The sequence below is a fragment of the Pochonia chlamydosporia genome, chromosome 3 (assembly GCF_001653235.2).
Source record: "Pochonia chlamydosporia 170 chromosome 3, whole genome shotgun sequence".
Taxonomy (NCBI): Eukaryota; Fungi; Ascomycota; class Sordariomycetes; order Hypocreales; family Clavicipitaceae; genus Pochonia; species Pochonia chlamydosporia.
Window position 1 is genome coordinate 411,512 of NC_035792.1, and position 17,469 is coordinate 428,980.

Here is a 17,469-nt window from a genome sequence, read left to right on the forward strand (position 1 = left end):
TGTCCAAAGCCGGACATATAGATTAGATGTCTTTACGCTAAATGAAGAAGCATGTATCAGATGTGTTGTGCATCAGCATGTCCCTGCAGGCTCGACTTACACTACACGCCAGGCCATGACTTGATTCTCGGTTTCCGAAGCTCGCTTATGTGTGCCGTCCTACTATGTTTTTCAGGGCGACGGAATGAGTGGCCAATGTATAATTCTAACTTTAACGTTATGCACTATAGCTTACATCCTAACTCCGGGGAGCGAAGCAGATGTGTTCCACAGTGCAGCACCACTGTGTTCGGCTCGCTACTTCGCCCTCGCGACGCTATTCTTAATTCCGGATACTCGGAAAGATCATCCAGACTTATTCAGGATTACAAGGTTCACTTATAAAATAATGTGACTTCGTTGGGTGTCATTTTTGTGATCTCACGACTTCGGCCGACAATCCACCAACCGTCACCATGTCTCTACTCTTAACAGGCGGCACAGTTCTCATCCACGATGATCAAGACAAGATATCACCTATCCGCGCTGATGTGCTCATCAGTAGCGGTAGGATCGTCAAAATTGCGCCCGAAATTTCGACTCCCAACGGCGGTGAAGTGATTGACTGTACTGACAAGATCATCTCACCTGGTTTTGTCGATACGCATCATCATGTTTGGCAGACGGCATTGAAGGGTCTATTTGGCAATGCCCCTTTCTTCCCTTACATGGCTACCAGTTCGTGACCACAAATTCATCCAGCCCATGATGCACTTTACTAAACTCGCCATAGTGACCGCTGCTGGAATGGTATTCACCCCCGAGGATGTGTTCTGGGGCAACCTCGCGGGGAGCATGGAGGCCATTGACGCTGGGACAACGACCACCTTGGACCATGCTCATTTGAACTGGTCTGAGGATCACAGTACGTACACATTCAGATGGCCATCTTCATTACAGCTCTAACACCTCTATAGGCAAGTCGGCCATTGCGGGGAGTATTACCTCTGGCATCCGCTCAATATTCGCTTATACCCCAGTCCTCACACTCAAAGAAACCCAGCCACACATCAAATTCGCATCTGAATTAATGCCAAACTGGGTCATGGAAGCACTTGAGCGACTATCTACATCCAAATCACTCACAAGCTCAGACTCCCGCGTCCAGCTAGGCTTCGGCTTCGACTTCTACTTCCTACCCCAGCAAATCGTCCAAGGCATCTTCGCCAAAGTGAAATCCCTAGGCGTCAAGATCATCACATCCCACTTCGTCCGACAATTTGACCACGGCGAAGGTCTCGTATCTAAACTCAAGTCCTACGGACTTCTTGACAAGGGCATCGTCCTTTCCCACGCTGGCGTTGCCACAGCCGAAGACGCAAAGCTGCTTCATGAAGCGAAAGTGTATGTTTCTGCGACGCCCAACACCGAACTAGCAATGGCAGTTGGGCCGCCTGTACCATTTCGCCAGGATCTCCCTCTTATGGATGAGGTTTGCTCGCTGGGAATTGACTGCCATTCAGCTACCAGTGGCAGCTTGGTGAATGAGATGCGGTTCGCTTTACAGGTTGCAAGAGGGCATGACAGTGCGGCGCACTTGAAGGATGGACAGATTCCAAGAAAGATATATCATGCGACGGCGGATGTATTCAACATGGGTACCATTCAGGGAGCGCGTGCTTTATGCTTGGAGCACGAAATTGGGAGCATGAAGGAAGGTAAGAAGGCGGACTTGGTCGTGTTCGATGCTCTAAGCCCTGCTATGATTGGCGTTGCGCAACAGGATCCCGTGTCTGCTATAGTGCTGCACTCTAGCATTGGGGATGTGAATACTGTGATTGTGGATGGGCGAGTGAGGAAGAGAGCCGGAAAGTTGCTGCCTGTTAGGGCGGCAGAGTGGCGAGGTGAGGAAATTGATGACAATGGCAGTGATATTACTTGGGCGGATGTCTGTAAACAGGTTCTTGGGACTCAAAAGAGGTTTTTGGACAAGATGGACGAGTTGAATATTGAGGGTATAGAGGCTAGTCTGCGGCAGATGTATGGTAAGCCTTAGTGTATGCTTATAGTAAACATGAAGCTTTCACTATTTGTCGGACTTTACACTCAGATTAATAAAGGAGCTGTTTTGTGTTCTATTTCTGACGAAGTTCTTCAGTTGCGAGGTGGTCCTCGGAAGCGTATACCAAGCACTAAGAACATCGCCATCAAGCAGCCGCAGAAGAAAAGAAATAGAACCAGTTGCCAAGCCGATGAAGTCTAGCGTCCCCTGTTCTAGTGTTGAATCAACGAAGCAGTAGTCCAGTAAACACGGCAAACTGACATCTTACTTCTTGGACACTCCCACACAAGCATAGGTGTTTGCCCAAAGAGTGCGGCAATCTGACCCAGCGCCAGGATTCCACTTGAGGAAGTCGGCGAGCGAGATATGGTTCTCCATAGCGACCTGGAAGCACTTGTTGCCTGTCTGGACCCAGCAGAACTTGTTGCAGTTGTTGACCATGCCGGGCTGGGTTGGAAGTGGTGTCTCAACAGCTGTGACGTGTTAGTTGGTCCTCTCGTCACGGATCATGGGGCTTGAGCTTACGGCCGCGTTTGACGGTTGGGGTGCGTTCGTCGAGGACTTTGGTTGGCTTGACGCAGACGGGCCATTTGGTGGTGAGTTCGTTGTCGTTGTTGATAGTTGGCTTGAGAGCTGGTTAGCATGTCTGGTGTGCTTGAGACTGTAAGTGTGGAAGACTCACTGTTGCGACGACAACTGCAGTCAGCTGCGAGGCAAAGATCAATGTTTTGGCAAGGCCCATCATTTTGGCGTTGGTGAGGAGTTTAAAGGTAACTGGGTGTTGATATTGCTTTGTGAGTTGGCTTCGTTGCTTGTGTTGATGAGTTTCTGAACAGACTCATTTTCTCAGCGAGGGAGTGTATTTTTATACTTTTCCGTCTCTAATATCACATGGCGGCCACTTTTATCTCTGTCCTTCTTGAATTGGTATATCCCAAAAGTACGCAGTGAGTTCAGGTATCCAGCATCTCCTTGATGTCCATGTCGTGTCAGTTCCCTCACCTATTCAGTCCAAGGAGACGCGTCCAGCCGCACGCCGTCGTTCAGTGCGACGTCTGATGCACTCTTCCAGCTTACACAAGTTTCCTAAGTCTGACTACGTGTCTCGGCACTCCGTAGTTCTGCGTCGCTCAGGTCGCCATGGCAGTTGTAAAGAGGCCAAATCGGGACTGTGTTAAAATGGTGGTCAGCAGATGTGGAGGGCTGAACCGTCCGGTTTCAATCAGCTCCGGGTTGACTATACTTTGTACAACTCTCTGCAAGACATGAACGAGATGATAGTGCGGAGCTTGTCGTGGAAATGCCGATGGGCTGAGCAGTTACACAGAGCTTGGTGCCGCCCAGTTACAGCATCAAGGTTGACTACGTCGCCGAGACAGTCCTGCAAATGGGGAACAAGATGCATTTCGAGCTTCAACAGAGTAATTTGCTCAGACCAACCAAATACATGGCCGCATCATTTCCGTCAAATTGCCTCATTGCTGGTACACCGAGCCCAATTGGCAAGAGCCGGATGTGACGATATGCAACTCAACTGCTGGATATTCCAGATCACATCCCCTTTATGCCTAATGCATTCGGTTCAGGTTCCAGATGTCAGTGAGTCGCGGCTGACATGCAGGTGATCACTGCTGATTCCGGAGTTTCTCTCCTTACCTCACAATGGCACTCTGTGATAGGATATACCATCGCAACGCCTGACACATCGGCCAATGTGAATGCACTATCTCGTTTAGATGTCCCTTTCCGTCTCAGACAATGCAGCATTAATAAGGGAAGCCCATATTCCCTGGCCCAATGCCAACGGCCGCTCGGCGAAAACACGGTCCGGTGAAATGCAGGTTGGTCAGCATCGACCAAGCAAACCGCCCAACAAATTAGAAAGGATGTGGACGGAACCGGCGAAACTTGACACTTCTCGTATCGTCAGAAGTCTGTGCATCTTGGCGACACAAGAGCATCTACATCAAGAAAATTGGAGGTCCGCGGTCTCTGGGCATGATTGTTGCGATTCCGAGCCGGATGATGTTTTCAAGCTCAGCACCCCATCAATTGCACATCAATTGACATGGACTTCAGCAATTACTTGACCTATATCAGTGAAAATGGAAGGACCGCTGCTAAAATGTTAATTCGATCGAAGGCATGGCAAACTCTCATATGCATTAGGCCGTACGGCTTCCCACAGGCCCAACGCACTTGTGACGATCACAATTCACAACAAACAACAGAACAAAGAGCAAACATTTCCTGTACCGACTCATCAGATATACGCAAGACATGGAAATTAAACTTTTGCTTATTGATTGCACGGTCCAGCTTCTCCAAGTTAGCAAAGGTAGGAATAACTGTGTCCGCTGCGTCCTCACAAACATAAAAGGCACATCAATCCAGCAGCAATTCTCAAAAGACACATCCAAAAGCAAAACACGCAGTCTTTTAGCAAGAATACCCAGTAACTACACCTCCTGTTTCCTATCATACTTCCCACAATGCGCTTCACTTCCGCAACACTCGTTCTCGCCATGGCCGCTGGCATCCAATCCGCCGCCATCGAGACCAGGCAGAAATTCGTCGGAACTTTTGACACATTCACAGACCGGGACTGTCACCAGGGAGGGAAAGGAGTTACCGTTTTCTCCCCGAACAGACAGGACGAGCTTGCGAAGGGGATCAAGGCCATCAGGTCTTACTTCCCGAAATGCACTTGTAAGTCTCTACATGACATTATTTCACCATTGCTGGTAAATGACTGACTCTGATCTACGTCCGACAGTGGAAATAGTGTATAAAAACTCCTGGGAGTTCTTCAAAATTCCTCCCGGCAATTCTCAGTGTCATCAGCTCCCATATGAATCTTATTGGTGGAAGGCTGTTTGCCCTTAGGGCTCTATTACAGTCAAGGGATTGACGTGGGCGTCACAGTCTGTTGAGGTCTGAGGATGCGCCATTGTTGTTGGATTGTTTGTGTGTATACAAATGCCGAGTTATGTAAATGTTGACCTACAATTCGTGGCCAGTCAGGGGATGGCGCGGAATGTATCTGTATCTGAGTTATATATGTAGAGCACAACGAACACACTTAACCCACTTGAAGCCTCGGGCGATTGTGAAAAGGAATGAAGCATGATGGAAATGCCAGAGCTGTGAGCTACATGTACACTTGGACTTCAACACAATTCATAGCTCATGACGAGTAAAACATGCACTTTCAAATCAGTTCAAGTTATTCGCCAAGACTTGCATATCTCCTCCTTGACACTTACAAACATGCCATCTTCCCTTGCACTAGCAATCACATCTTTGAAAACATATTCTCCTTCTGAGACCGCACATCCAACTCATGAGTCCACGTACTCCTCGGCTGCGTATGCAAATACCAATAAATCCCAGCCAAATCAGCCGGCTGCATCAAATGCGCCTCAACATCCCCCAACTTCTCCCTATCGCCAACCCGTTCCCACTGCCTCCTCACAACACCCCCTATCAAAACCCCATCAACCGGCCCATCAATAATCAGATGCGCCGCATGTATCCCACGACTCTGGTACTCCCGCGTAACAATCTGCGACAACGACCGAAGACCAAACTTCCCCGGCGAGAAGCTGCTCAGTCCCGGCATGCCGCGCAACGAACCCGTCGCGCCGGTGTAGATGATGGTGCCGTGGCCAGCGTCCAGCATATCCGGCAGGACGCACTTTGTCGACCAAAACGCGCCGAAGAGATTAATCTTGGTGAAGCCCTCGAACTCTTCGGTCGTGGTGTCTAGGATTGAGCGGCCGTTGACGCGGCGCGCACCGGCGTTGTAGACTAGTACGTTGACGGGGCCTAGTTCGTCGCGGATCTTTTTGAAGCTGGAATTGACATCTTCTTCGACGCGGAGATCAGTGCTGTAGTATCGGGCTGTGCCTTTTCCGTATGTTTCTTCAATGGCGGTACGGATGGTTTGGAGCTTTTCTTCGGTCCGCGCAATGAGAGCTACGACGAAGCCGTGCGAGACAAATTCACGGGCAACAGCTTCGCCAATCCCGGGTCCTACGCCGGCGACGGCAACGATTGGTTTCTTCTGTGGGTTATATGACATTTTATGTGTTTAGAATGATGTTAATTGAGTTACAATTGCTTGCTAGATGAGAGGTGATTGGAGTTGTTGTATTTACATGGAGGCTGGATGGGTTGCCGAGGGCCGACTGATTAGTGATCAAACCGAACCGATGGTGATATCACGCAATACGACGTTTGTAAGCCAGTATCGACAACTTCGCACAAAAGCGTCCTTCTCGAGTATTTGCGCTGAATACTGTGTGGTGATTGTGTTTCCCGACGCTCAGAACAGTTTTGCCATGTATACAAGTGATGCGAAAGAAGCTCCGAAGTGTCCGTTAGATTGAGATGAAGGGGCCTGTCTTATGAATACCGAAGTACCAACAGTCGGACATTTTTGCAACATCATGCATAATGTGACATGCACAAGCTTTAGATCTATTCAAATAGCATTTACATAAAATTTATGACGGACTTTTTACACGGTATCCTTAAACGATGCTTTGTTTGGAGCTGAAGGAATTCCTGGAGTGAGCAGTTCCAGCCGTGACCTACCCTATAGAAAATCGCAAGTTGGTAAACACTCATGGAATAAACGTTGTGTATCGCAAACGGCACAATGACAACTACAGTAATATCGCTTTTGTGTTTAAAACACGATGCGAGCTCTTTAACTCGTGCTGTTAAAGTATCTGGACTATAGTTGATGAAGACTGTGGTGAATTGTCCAGTGTACGAGTACAACAGTAGGGTATGTTCTTATCGCTCTACTTCTCGAATGATGCAAAGACCAGGGCAATACATTGAACACTCACATCCAGATCCATTGCCAATTGCCCCAGACGCACGAGATGTTTCATCAGCTTGTTCTCGAAAGTGCATATCGAAGCTTTCACAGTCACCGTGCGGCAGTGTTTGATACCGGCATCTCGATATTTTGCTTTTGCAACATTCCAAATGTTGTATCCCTTGGCCCACTGGCAGTTTTGCCGCGGAGCAACTCTCCAAGGACGGACTCAGACATAGAAATTGATGTCTCACGACGTACTTTCACACGCTTCGACAACGATTTTGACTCTGGAGTGTTTAAACGTCCCCATGACTCGGGTAGTGACAGTCCCGGCACGTCGGAACCTTGGGCGATGCCGCTCGGACGTTTTGTCAGTGAAGCCATTTTTCTAGCCCCTCCTCTTTGGCAAACTCCTCAATACTGGATCACGACCGCCGATCTTGTCCGATCAGACGGTGAGCTGGGTCTCAGAAAGCAACGGTAATATTACGGTCTCAGTTCTCCTCGGCGCTCAAGCTTGTCAATAGTAGAAAGCTTAAGGCGTTATGTAGTGACTATGTATGGTGACAAATCGATAGCGTGCGACGACTGCATAGTGGCCTAAAAATGGACAGCTTTGCCTTCTTGCTCAAGAATTGTACCAGTCCGTCAAGCCTGTCAGGTTGTCATGAGGTCGAATCTTCACAAGGGGTTCACACCAACTGCCTGCCAGGTGTTTCATGTTTGACAGGAAGGTTTTGACAGCAAGCCGGCTTCGGCAAGGAATTACGGCCAAGTTTGATGGCAGGCATCGGATGCCCTCGTTCTTGCAGGAGGGAGCATGCCAGCCACCAGCCACCACATGGCAATGATCGTGGTGGAATCCAGCGTGAAACGGACTCCGCCAGCACACGAGGAGCGAATCAAAACTATGCACAAGCGGGAGTATTGAGCTGGCCAACTATCAATCAACGGCCAGCGGACCTCAAGTCGAATTTCCTCTGTCCAGTTGTGGTGTTTAGCCTTCAGCCCTGACAGGGATGAAGTCGCGCTAGTCTGGCCCTGTAGAATCTGCGTGAGGGGAAAGGCGTAGGGAGGGCAAAAGCTTATTAGCTTTGACACCTCGTCCAAGTCCACCATCAGCTCTTTGTCACTTTGGCGGTCAGTAGAAATCGGCTGAGAACTGAAAACTTGAAGCTGTCGCTCTAGGAGCCAGCCAATAGTTCTCATGGTGGCGGTTGGAAGCAACTTCAGCCTCTCCAACTTCGTCTGAAAACTGCATTCTATATCTTCGCGTTATTGCTGCATGGCGGGGTTTCCAACATAACAGTCAGAGTATTGTCAGGGTTTCAACTGTGATCTGTCCAACAAATTCCAGCTTTGAGACAGTTCATGTCGTAGTTTGCGGAAAGCTGGTTGGCCATATGCGCCATATTGCCTGGGTAAATGATCATGCTGGTTTGTCAGTTGATCTGCGAACCCGTCTGTTCAACCATGCAAACAGAATGCCGGAAGATAGAGTACCCGGTGGCAGGCAGTCTTCAAATTGGCAATTATCATCTGTCGCAAACTGGGTCGATATCAGGTTCGAGAGATTGGTCTGAGTTCATTCCCACTTGGGTAGCGTTTGCCACTGGAGGACAGGACCCTTTTGTCACACTTCCAGCCAAAAATGGCGAGAACCAAAGTTGCTAGCCGGTTTGCCTTGCCTTGCATGGCCATGTGTGGGATGAGAAGCAAGGGTTGCGAACCTCGGGCTGGGGTTGAGTTGATTTCGATCGCCAACAGCTATCTTGGAAAGAGCATAGGCCATAACCTGTCCCAAGCACTCCTCCGAAAGACTGGATGATCGTCGTGAGGGCTGTGAACGTTTCCATTCTCGGGATCGTTGGACGCCACCTCATGTCCCCCGATGGTGTGTTGTCTTGGTCCCTGGCGGTGCATAAGTTTGCATTGCTAGATGCTTCATTAAACACCACCGCTATGCACGGTCGGACACAGGCCCCGAATTCATAAAATGATGTGTTCAGTTCTGCAGCTAAGGAATCGAGACAATGGTCTCACTTGAACATTGGCACAAGAGTGACCCGCCATTTCCAGAAGGCGGTCGGGGTGGCTTCGAAACGAAGATTTGACACGCTGACGTGCCTGGGTTGCGGGCGGAATTTTGATCCGCAAGGAGCTGCGAAAGGATGGTCCGTTTCAGTGTCACATCCGACGTCACGAACCCCGAGGATACAATTCTGGGTGGTCTGTAACTGGGGTAGAGACAAACCATGGTGATTCGCTGTCCAAACCCCCATGTCGTCAGTTGGAAAGACTGATGCCAACGATGAGCGAATATTTCAAATCATGGTGGATGTGGATGATCAAAATCACGATATCGGGCGACCGGCAATTTCTCATGAAGGGTTGTTGAATCAAGTCTTCTGAAGCACATGCCATTTTCTGCAGAGATCAGGCTATTTTGCTCAACCTTCCTAAGTTGTACCCATTTCGTCGGGCAACGGGCAAGGCGCACAGACAACGGAGATTATTGTGGTCGGCACATCGAGCTGAGCTAACGGAGGCATGCAATATATTAGGCGGGCCGAGACGGTGACCAGACTCTGTAGATCATACACCAGCGCAGAAAATGTTTCGATTGCCGAGAGCAGAATCATGAGCAAGTGTCTCGAGCATGGTCGAAATGCTCCGGAGGAGATGATGCCAACAGGTTGACCCGTGCGTCCGTTGTTGAGACTAGGCTGGAGAGATGATGAGATGCGAGATGCGAATCAATGCGAGATGGGACATGGCAGAGAATTGAAGAAATCGGAATGCCATTTGATGTGTGAGACCAGCATGAGGCCAGCTTGAGGCCAGCGTGAGGCTTGGTCAATTTTGACACCACGGAAGGAGCTGGTTCACAGAGGCTGGTGGCTCCTTCCTGGGCAAGTGGTAGAAACTCATTTGATGGATTACTCACACAATAACCGCCTGCCATTCACCAGACTTGACTGTTCTGCTTCCAACCCCAACCACCATCACCAGTTTCGTCTTGTGACTTTCATTTCATCATATCCTGCAGTTCTGGGCAAGGCTAATACTGCAACACTGCATACCCGCCATCCCCGCGCAACCCATCCAGTGCAAATCCCCCGGCCTTAGAATGTTCGGACCAATATCCCGGCCTCGCTTGATCATACTCGCCCTCTCCTAATGCCACACATGTTGGTGTTGGTACCTCCTCTCTGGCCGCAGATGAAGCCTATTGGTTGTCTTGCCTGTGTTTGTGCGATTGGTCGTTGGACACCATCCTCAATATGCTCCATGAGGCTTTTCCCCATTGTAAAACAGTTACGACACACTAACTTGAAGACAGGCCTAACCTCAAAGCAGAACTGTGCGCCGGACAGCCACGCGGCGAGGGTCCTTGTTTTGGAGACTCGACGGCAACCATGTACCAACAGACCCCTTTCTCGATCGAACCAGGGTGCCATTCAAATGCGGACGATCTGCCATGCCGCTCTGATCCAAGAGTATCATTTTCGTCACGAGGCTCGGACACACATGGCTATTAGCTTTGTGCAGCTGTAGTTGCCAGAATTTTTCGTCCCATCTCTGTACATGTAAAATTGACACGGGCTTGGCATGAGGGACACCAGCCGTTCGCTCCATACGTCGCCTGTTACGGACTACGCCAATAGTCCAACATGGCTGACCTTGGCCATCTTTCTGGAAAATGACCAAGAAAAAAGTCCAAGCAAGGCACGAATCTCCCAACAGGGAGTGCTCGTTGTTCGCGTGGCTGGATATTAGGTTTGGCACGTCCACATCAGCCCACCAATGTGCGATATTGCGTAACGGACTGTGGGTTTAAACATGGCTAGGGTACAACTTCGCCCTTTGACTTGATTTACATCATTCTCAAAAGCTGCGCTGATATGCACATCCGTCATCCAAATTGTGCACAACGGGGCATCTATACCGAGACTGTTATGGTGTCGAACATCCAACATGACGACCTGTTACCACTGTTCTGCCTGTTCGTGTTTGTGCTTTACATACATCCTGGTTCTGCCAAGTTGGGCTGGGCTTGGTCTTGTGGCTTCTCTTGTCTCGGCTTCATGCCACCCATTTCGTGGAACAACGCCTTTTCTTGGAATACGCGGAGAAGACGCCTAGTGTGTCACATTTGTCTCCCGTACCTGCGCACCACACCAGCTCGAGGCATTTTGAAGAGCCACAAAATTCAGAGCCAAGACAGTCCCGACTCGACTCAATATGGGGCACTCCCTACCCAGGTACATCTGCATGAGGTGTGTGCTCGTTCCTGGTGGTTGTCACTTCCTGTGGTGCGAATGAACGCATCTTCACCATTCTTCATCATATGCAACTTACAAACGAGGGTGTTGACCAAAGAGTGCAAGGCTGATCTCGACACCATCCAACACATCTCATCATTGTGACAGGCTTCAAAAATTTCCGCCCACCGATCATGATCTTGGCGTTTTATGATCCCAGGAAAAGGCAAGGTACTATTGCCTTTGGTGAACACTTGGCAATGAGTTCCTCACGCTGCCATGTACTGGGGCATCGTGTCTCGGCCAACAATCCTTGACTCCATCCGCACCTTGACGGTGGAAGTGGCGCTCGACCCTCTACAACTAGTGCCTGAGAATCCACTTTGACGGCTCGATGAGAAAAAGTGGTGCGGGTGTCAAAGAGAGCACCGCAGAATCATGTGCTATTTGGAAGCCAGAAAGGAACAAGAGTCTCCTCCCGAATGGGTCTTGGGAAAGGTGAGGAAAGTCTTTATTTTACCTCTTGGTGTGGCTGCGCACGCTCCCCCAGCAGAATCTGGGGCCATCCCAGGCAGTTCCCCATTCGGGCCACTTTCTTATAGATACCTGACCCGCTGTCTGTACAAGACATAGCCTGTCCAGTTTAGTCCCTGGAGTTAAATATTGATGGTTCCCCTTGTGCATCCCAGAAATCAGGAACACGCTGTTCTGGGTCAACAACATCGGACAACATGAAGGCGTGGCATTACATCATCACGGCACTTGTGGCACTGCCAGCCGTCCTGGCTGAGCAGTCGTCTTTGACTGCTGTTCTTGACAAGTTTCCTAGCTGTGCTGTAAGTAACTCTGTATTTCTTAATAACCGAGCATGAGTATCAGCGCTAATTGTCATTTCCATCAAGATTTCCTGCCTTGGCCAGTCCCTTCCTCAGTCGCATTGCTCGATGACTGACCAGAAATGCATGTGTACGGACATGCAACTGCAAGAGAGCATGACAGGCTGCGTCATATCAAACTGTACCATTAAGGAGGCGATATGTATGTTAATGAGAACTTCCTTGGGAAGTAAGGGAGCCAGATAAAACTGACCTTTTGACACAGTGGTGAAAAACTTGACCTCGACAGGCTGTGGAGAACCTATTCGAGACAAGTCAAGCCAATATGTCGTTGTTTCCAACACATTTGGAATCATTTCCGCAATTTTTGTCATCCAGCGCTTTGCATACAAGTATTGGGCCAAGTTGGAGTACGGCCTGGACGACTGGTTCACGCTGCTTACCATTGTTGTTGGCGTGCCTACTACGGTGATTAATGCCCACGGAGTGGCACCAAACGGAATGGGCAGAGACGCTTGGACCTTGACGTACGAAAACCTTACCAACTTTGGACGATACTTTTACATCCTTGAGATCATCTACTTTGCTGAAGTGTCACTAAGCAAATTGGCCATCTTGTTCTTCTATATCCGAATCTTTCCTAGTGCTGGTGTCCGACGAGTCCTCTGGGGCACGGTCGTCTTCGTGGCCCTGTTTGGCGTCGCTTTCATTTTCAGTGCGATATTTCAATGCACGCCTATCGATTACTACTGGTGGAAGTGGGACGACGGGCACCATGGTCGTTGCCTTGATATAAATGCGATCGCTTGGTCTAATGCCGCCATTAGCATTGTTCTGGATGGATGGATGCTTGCAATTCCGCTATGGCAGCTAAAAACTTTGAACCTAGACTGGAGGAAGAAGGTCGGAGTCGGCCTGATGTTTAGTGTCGGTACATTGTGAGTTTATCTTGAAGTTTGATCTATCGTTCTTGTGTAGGGCTAACTCTTCTTGCTAAAAGCGTCACCATTGTAAGCATACTCCGGCTCAAGTCTCTGGTCACGTTTGGATCGGACTCCACCAATCCTACATGGGACTTTTTCGACGTTGGCATTTGGTCGACAGTTGAGATTAATGTGGCCCTGATCTGTGCATGTCTACCATCCCTTCGACTGCTTTTGGTTCGTCTCTTCCCGCAGTTGCTCGGCACAACACAGCGATACTATGCCAGATATGGTTCCAGAACCCAACCCAAATCAACAATGAGACGTGCCAGTCGACCCTTAGGGACGACGTCAGTTTCGCACGTCGAAAGGTCGCAACATCGGCCAGAGCCACCATCGAAACATATCACCTTTCAGAAGACGTTTACCGTCGAGTATGGCGAGACGGATCGTGAGCACGACGAAGCCCACCTTGTGTACATGAAGGATTTGGAAATGAAGAGTTGTCGGTCCGACTCACGATCTGGTGGATCCTTCACATCATAACTGGGCAAAAAGTTGATGGCTGGTCTGGTTCCGACATCAATAACAATTTGGAGTTTCCAACGGCGACGGCGTTTGGCGGATTTCACTTGAATAATATTCACGACGAGCAAACGAAACTGTATATCACTTTGTAATACAAGACGGATACCCCTAGGATATTTTAATAGCTTCAATTCTACCTAATTGATCATTTCGTATCAGATAATGCATCATGCCATCTGCTCGGGGATCGTCGCCCATGTCATTGGAGCGGTTGGTCCGGCGGCTGCGGGGTATCATCCGGGATCGGGCCCAAGATTGCGGGAAACGCACCGCAATTCCGTCAATGTCATATAAGCACTTGTTATCCACAACGTTGAACTTTTCACATCTTGTCTTTTAACTACTCCTCGTAATGGCAGAGCACTGTGTCGTGGTCTAGTATTTTATATTTGTGACAAGAGAACGCAACATACACCAGTTGCACTCTAGGACGACACCATCATGTCCCAAACAGCTACCATCACGCAGGAAGCTCACGCATCTCCCAGCGATGGCATTGAGTTGACTCGTTTCCCGTCAACTGCCTCACATGGGCGCAGCATAGGCTCCCAAGCCAAAGATAGTGTCCGAACTCCTGCCGAAGCAGAAATTGGACCATCTGACGGCGATGGTGAGCCGCCCGCGGATGCGCAAAGTCAAGTCGAGCGGTGGAACTATCCAAGATCGAATGTATTCAAGTTGGGATTTGCATTCTTGTCGTTTGTTATTGCAGGAATGAATGATGGCGCAGTTGGCGTACGTATTTATCCTTCAAGTGCCAAAACTTCATACTAATTACTCCACAGGCATTAATCCCATATGTACGTTTACTTACCACCCCCTTATCAGATTAATCTCTCATGATATACAGCTCGAAAAATACTACGACCTAAACTACACCGTCATATCACTCATCTTCCTCACCCCCTTCGCAGGGTACTCCCTCGCCGCATTCACCAACGCCCGCATCCACGTCGCTTTCGGACGCCGCGGCGTGGCCATCATGGCTCCGTTATGCCACATCATCACGTACGCGGTTCTTGCGTCGCATCCGCCGTATCCTGCGCTCGTGGTTGCGAACGCCATCAGTGGTTTTGGCAACGGACTTACTGATGCGTGTTTCTGCGCGTGGGTCGGCGCGATGGATAAGGCGAATGCGATTCAGGGCTTTTTGCATTCGTGTTATTCCCTGGGTGCGTTGTTTGCGCCTCTTATTGCGACGAGTATGGTTGTTACGGCTGGATTGCCATGGTATAACTACTATTACGTCATGGTGAGTTATATTTCTCTGGATCTAGGGGTATGAAGTTGGCTAACTATGGTAGATTGGGATATCGTTCCTGGAGTTGGTTGGTTTGACGGCTGCGTTCTGGGATAAACCTGGTTCAGTGTACAGAGCTGAGCATACGAATGATAGTGAAAGCTCTGGCGCAGGGACGAGGGAGGCGATTAAATCCAAGGTTACGTGGTTATGCGCCGCCTTTTTCTTCACATACATGGGCGTGGAAGGTAACATCCCCCTGTAACCCCAACCAACAAAATAACTAACGAGTGCAGTCGGTCTCGGCGGATGGGTAGTCACATTCATGCTCAAAGTGCGTCACGCAACGCCCTACGCCTCAGGAATATCCGGCTCCGGCTTCTGGGCAGGCATGACACTCGGCCGCGCGGCACTCGGATTCGTAACAGAGCGCTATGGCGAGCGCATCTGTCTGACCATCTATCTGGCAATTTGTCTGGGACTAGAACTGCTGTTCTGGCTGGTGCCGCAGTTTGTGGTCTCAGCTGTGGCGGTTGCTTTTCTGGGCTTCTTCCTTGGGCCGATGTTTCCGGGGGCGGTTATGGTTACGGCGAAGTTGCTGCCGAAGAGGATTCATGTGAGTGCTATTGGGTTTGCGATGGCGCTGGGCGGGACGGGGGGAACGGTGTTTCCGTTTATTATTGGGGCGGTGGCGAGTAGTGCGGGTGTGAAGGTGTTGCAGCCGATTGTGTTGGCGTTGATTGTGGTTGTGACGGTGGTGTGGTTGAGTTTTCCGAGGATTCGGAAGAGGGAGTAGGGGAGGGAAGAAAGGAGGGTTATGGGATGGATTGGTAGAGATAATTAGAGGAAAATGGGAAATACTATGGGAGTTTGGCAGGCTAGATAACAATATTTGTTTGCAGGTAGTCTCATGCAATATTGGACGGCCATCCCTTGATTGACGTCACAACTTGGCTTTGAGTGGCATTTGACGAAGTAATCTGATCATTTCAATATCTCAACGTTTGCTTATAACGACTTACATGATACGTTCTGGAGATGGTGAAATTGGGTGACCAACGTTTGTCTTTGCTCGTGCGACAGGCTAGATGATCAGAAGTGTTTGAAGGACAACTACAACAAAAGCATTGTGACTGGGCAATGTTTTACGCGGCAGAAGGACAAGCATGACACTGTTTCTAGGCTGCGAAGGGACCGACAATGGGTAACTTGTCCAAGCTCCGAATCTGGAGCGACTCGTTGCAGCTCTTCAATTAGCACATTTTATTGACGTCGGTCTTGCCACACAGGTGCTGCTGTTATACACTGAGTTAGAATCATGGTGTTCACTTCTCATGGGTTTGGTCCTGTCTGCATGTTTATTGTAGCAACTGGCTGCTGCAAATATTGACCTCTTGGCAACACAAGACTTTTCGCAAGCACTGGTCATGTATTTACGAGTTTAGGGAAACGATTAGTTTATTTTGTTGACCTAGATGTTAATATGAGCCCATCAGTAAGTATCTAGACAACTCTGCCCGCAATGGGAGGCCAGGCTTCCGCAGAATGATGCGACCTGGGACTGCTTTAATGCAAGCGCCTGGCAAGGACGTCCAGATAAATATGATGCGGCTTCACCTCATCACAGCAGCTTCAAATTCCGGGCGCAGGTCAGTTATGTAAGGAATGGAACGATTGAGTTGGCTTGGAAACTTGGGACGTCTGGGCCTGGTGTATGTTGTTAGTTACCTCCAGGCGAAACGATGAAAACACCACGGCTCAACATGACACAACCGAATCTTCTGCTAATTGACCATCATAGCGTTTTGTAAAGAAAATGAAACTGTCGTTGTTTGCAACTTCAATCGTTCCCTCGTAATATGCCGGAATCAAGGACTCCGCGCGCTTAACTACGCCTGGAATCGGAATTGAGGGCGACGAAACTATTTCGCTGGGGCTGAGAGACTAAAGTCATGACTCCAGTGACACAAGAACTATTGGAACTAAACACTCTTATTGCACCTCTCAATCGACGAAGTTCCCCAAGGTTGCGAGCTTCATGGAACTGCTCGCCCAGAAACTGGGTCCTCACCGCTAAAATGGTCAGAGGAGAAGTTGTCAACTCGCTTTTGGGCGAATCAACGAGTATTTATGCATTGTGCTCCCTTGTAGGGCTTCCCCAAGCAACAGGGGGTTCCAACTTGTCGGGCACACCAGTATTGCAAAAACCTCCTGTTCATATGATAAAGTCCGACGTGGTATGTGAGGAGTACCTGGTGAGAATAGCTTCGCCCCGCGTCTTCCAGTGTTGATTCTGTCGTGTCTCCGACGCTATCGATTGACAGCTAGAAACTATCGAGTGGCACGTGGCCTTGTGTCAGTTTATTCCCGGTCCAATTTGAGTTGTTCCACTCCGTCACGGAGTTGGCGACAACCTGGTATCAATCTGCGGGTCTAAACCCGATTATTTTCTTGGCCGGGCTCAACTCTTATTATAAATGCAATCACCGAGGCCATGCTTTTGTTTGTTCATCAGCCACGCATTGTTAGCATGAACGAACAATGAGGTGGGCCATTTTCTGCTAAACGCAAATCATCGGCGCAGCTGAAAACTGCTGGACGAACTAGACGGGGGTTCAGGGAAACGCCACAACGGAGTCCATTTTTGGTAATTTAGACTTACAACAGGCAATGCCTAGACCAAAAAGGACAAGCGGTGGCTTGAATATTGCTGCGAGTGAGCATTCCAGGCTGTCAAAGCCC

General features: G+C 49.3%; 9 protein-coding genes across 9 annotated transcripts; 5 read left to right on the forward strand and 4 right to left on the reverse strand.

The window, feature by feature from the left end:
* Window positions 1-455: 455 nt before the first annotated feature.
* On the forward strand, window positions 456-2,175 carry VFPPC_04035 (amidohydrolase family protein; the record flags this gene model as incomplete). The annotated part of the gene is made up of 4 exons (XM_022428375.1): window positions 456-717; window positions 773-904; window positions 957-2,024; window positions 2,138-2,175. 4 exons carry the CDS (start codon window positions 456-458, stop codon window positions 2,173-2,175), a joined length of 1,500 nt encoding a protein of 499 aa, XP_022284440.1.
* A 130-nt stretch (window positions 2,176-2,305) lies between these two features.
* VFPPC_13562 (hypothetical protein) lies at window positions 2,306-2,786 on the reverse strand (the record flags this gene model as incomplete). Its single annotated transcript, XM_018291337.1, has 3 exons — window positions 2,306-2,514; window positions 2,567-2,666; window positions 2,724-2,786. The coding sequence occupies 3 exons, from the start codon at window positions 2,784-2,786 to the stop codon at window positions 2,306-2,308; spliced, it is 372 nt and encodes a 123-aa protein (XP_018144528.1).
* Window positions 2,787-3,234: 448 nt separating this feature from the next.
* On the forward strand, window positions 3,235-3,666 carry VFPPC_15721 (hypothetical protein; the record flags this gene model as incomplete). Its single annotated transcript, XM_018293474.2, has 1 exon — window positions 3,235-3,666. The coding sequence occupies one exon, from the start codon at window positions 3,235-3,237 to the stop codon at window positions 3,664-3,666; it is 432 nt and encodes a 143-aa protein (XP_018144529.2).
* Window positions 3,667-4,533: 867 nt separating this feature from the next.
* On the forward strand, window positions 4,534-4,927 carry VFPPC_13563 (hypothetical protein; the record flags this gene model as incomplete). Its single annotated transcript, XM_018291338.1, has 2 exons — window positions 4,534-4,750; window positions 4,818-4,927. The coding sequence occupies 2 exons, from the start codon at window positions 4,534-4,536 to the stop codon at window positions 4,925-4,927; spliced, it is 327 nt and encodes a 108-aa protein (XP_018144530.1).
* Window positions 4,928-5,336: 409 nt separating this feature from the next.
* On the reverse strand, window positions 5,337-6,125 carry VFPPC_04036 (short-chain dehydrogenase/reductase SDR; the record flags this gene model as incomplete). The annotated part of the gene is made up of 1 exon (XM_018283451.1): window positions 5,337-6,125. The coding sequence occupies one exon, from the start codon at window positions 6,123-6,125 to the stop codon at window positions 5,337-5,339; it is 789 nt and encodes a 262-aa protein (XP_018144531.1).
* Window positions 6,126-9,513: 3,388 nt separating this feature from the next.
* On the reverse strand, window positions 9,514-9,840 carry VFPPC_04038 (hypothetical protein; the record flags this gene model as incomplete). The annotated part of the gene is made up of 1 exon (XM_018283453.2): window positions 9,514-9,840. The coding sequence occupies one exon, from the start codon at window positions 9,838-9,840 to the stop codon at window positions 9,514-9,516; it is 327 nt and encodes a 108-aa protein (XP_018144533.2).
* Window positions 9,841-11,871: 2,031 nt separating this feature from the next.
* Window positions 11,872-13,445, forward strand: VFPPC_04039 (hypothetical protein; the record flags this gene model as incomplete). The annotated part of the gene is made up of 4 exons (XM_018283454.1): window positions 11,872-11,976; window positions 12,043-12,178; window positions 12,242-12,914; window positions 12,977-13,445. The coding sequence occupies 4 exons, from the start codon at window positions 11,872-11,874 to the stop codon at window positions 13,443-13,445; spliced, it is 1,383 nt and encodes a 460-aa protein (XP_018144534.1).
* Window positions 13,446-13,928: 483 nt separating this feature from the next.
* VFPPC_04040 (major facilitator superfamily transporter) lies at window positions 13,929-15,523 on the forward strand (the record flags this gene model as incomplete). The annotated part of the gene is made up of 5 exons (XM_018283455.1): window positions 13,929-14,222; window positions 14,273-14,287; window positions 14,338-14,739; window positions 14,792-14,975; window positions 15,024-15,523. 5 exons carry the CDS (start codon window positions 13,929-13,931, stop codon window positions 15,521-15,523), a joined length of 1,395 nt encoding a protein of 464 aa, XP_018144535.1.
* Window positions 15,524-16,612: 1,089 nt separating this feature from the next.
* On the reverse strand, window positions 16,613-16,946 carry VFPPC_17766 (hypothetical protein; the record flags this gene model as incomplete). The annotated part of the gene is made up of 2 exons (XM_022429452.1): window positions 16,613-16,828; window positions 16,869-16,946. 2 exons carry the CDS (start codon window positions 16,944-16,946, stop codon window positions 16,613-16,615), a joined length of 294 nt encoding a protein of 97 aa, XP_022285510.1.
* Window positions 16,947-17,469: the final 523 nt, after the last annotated feature.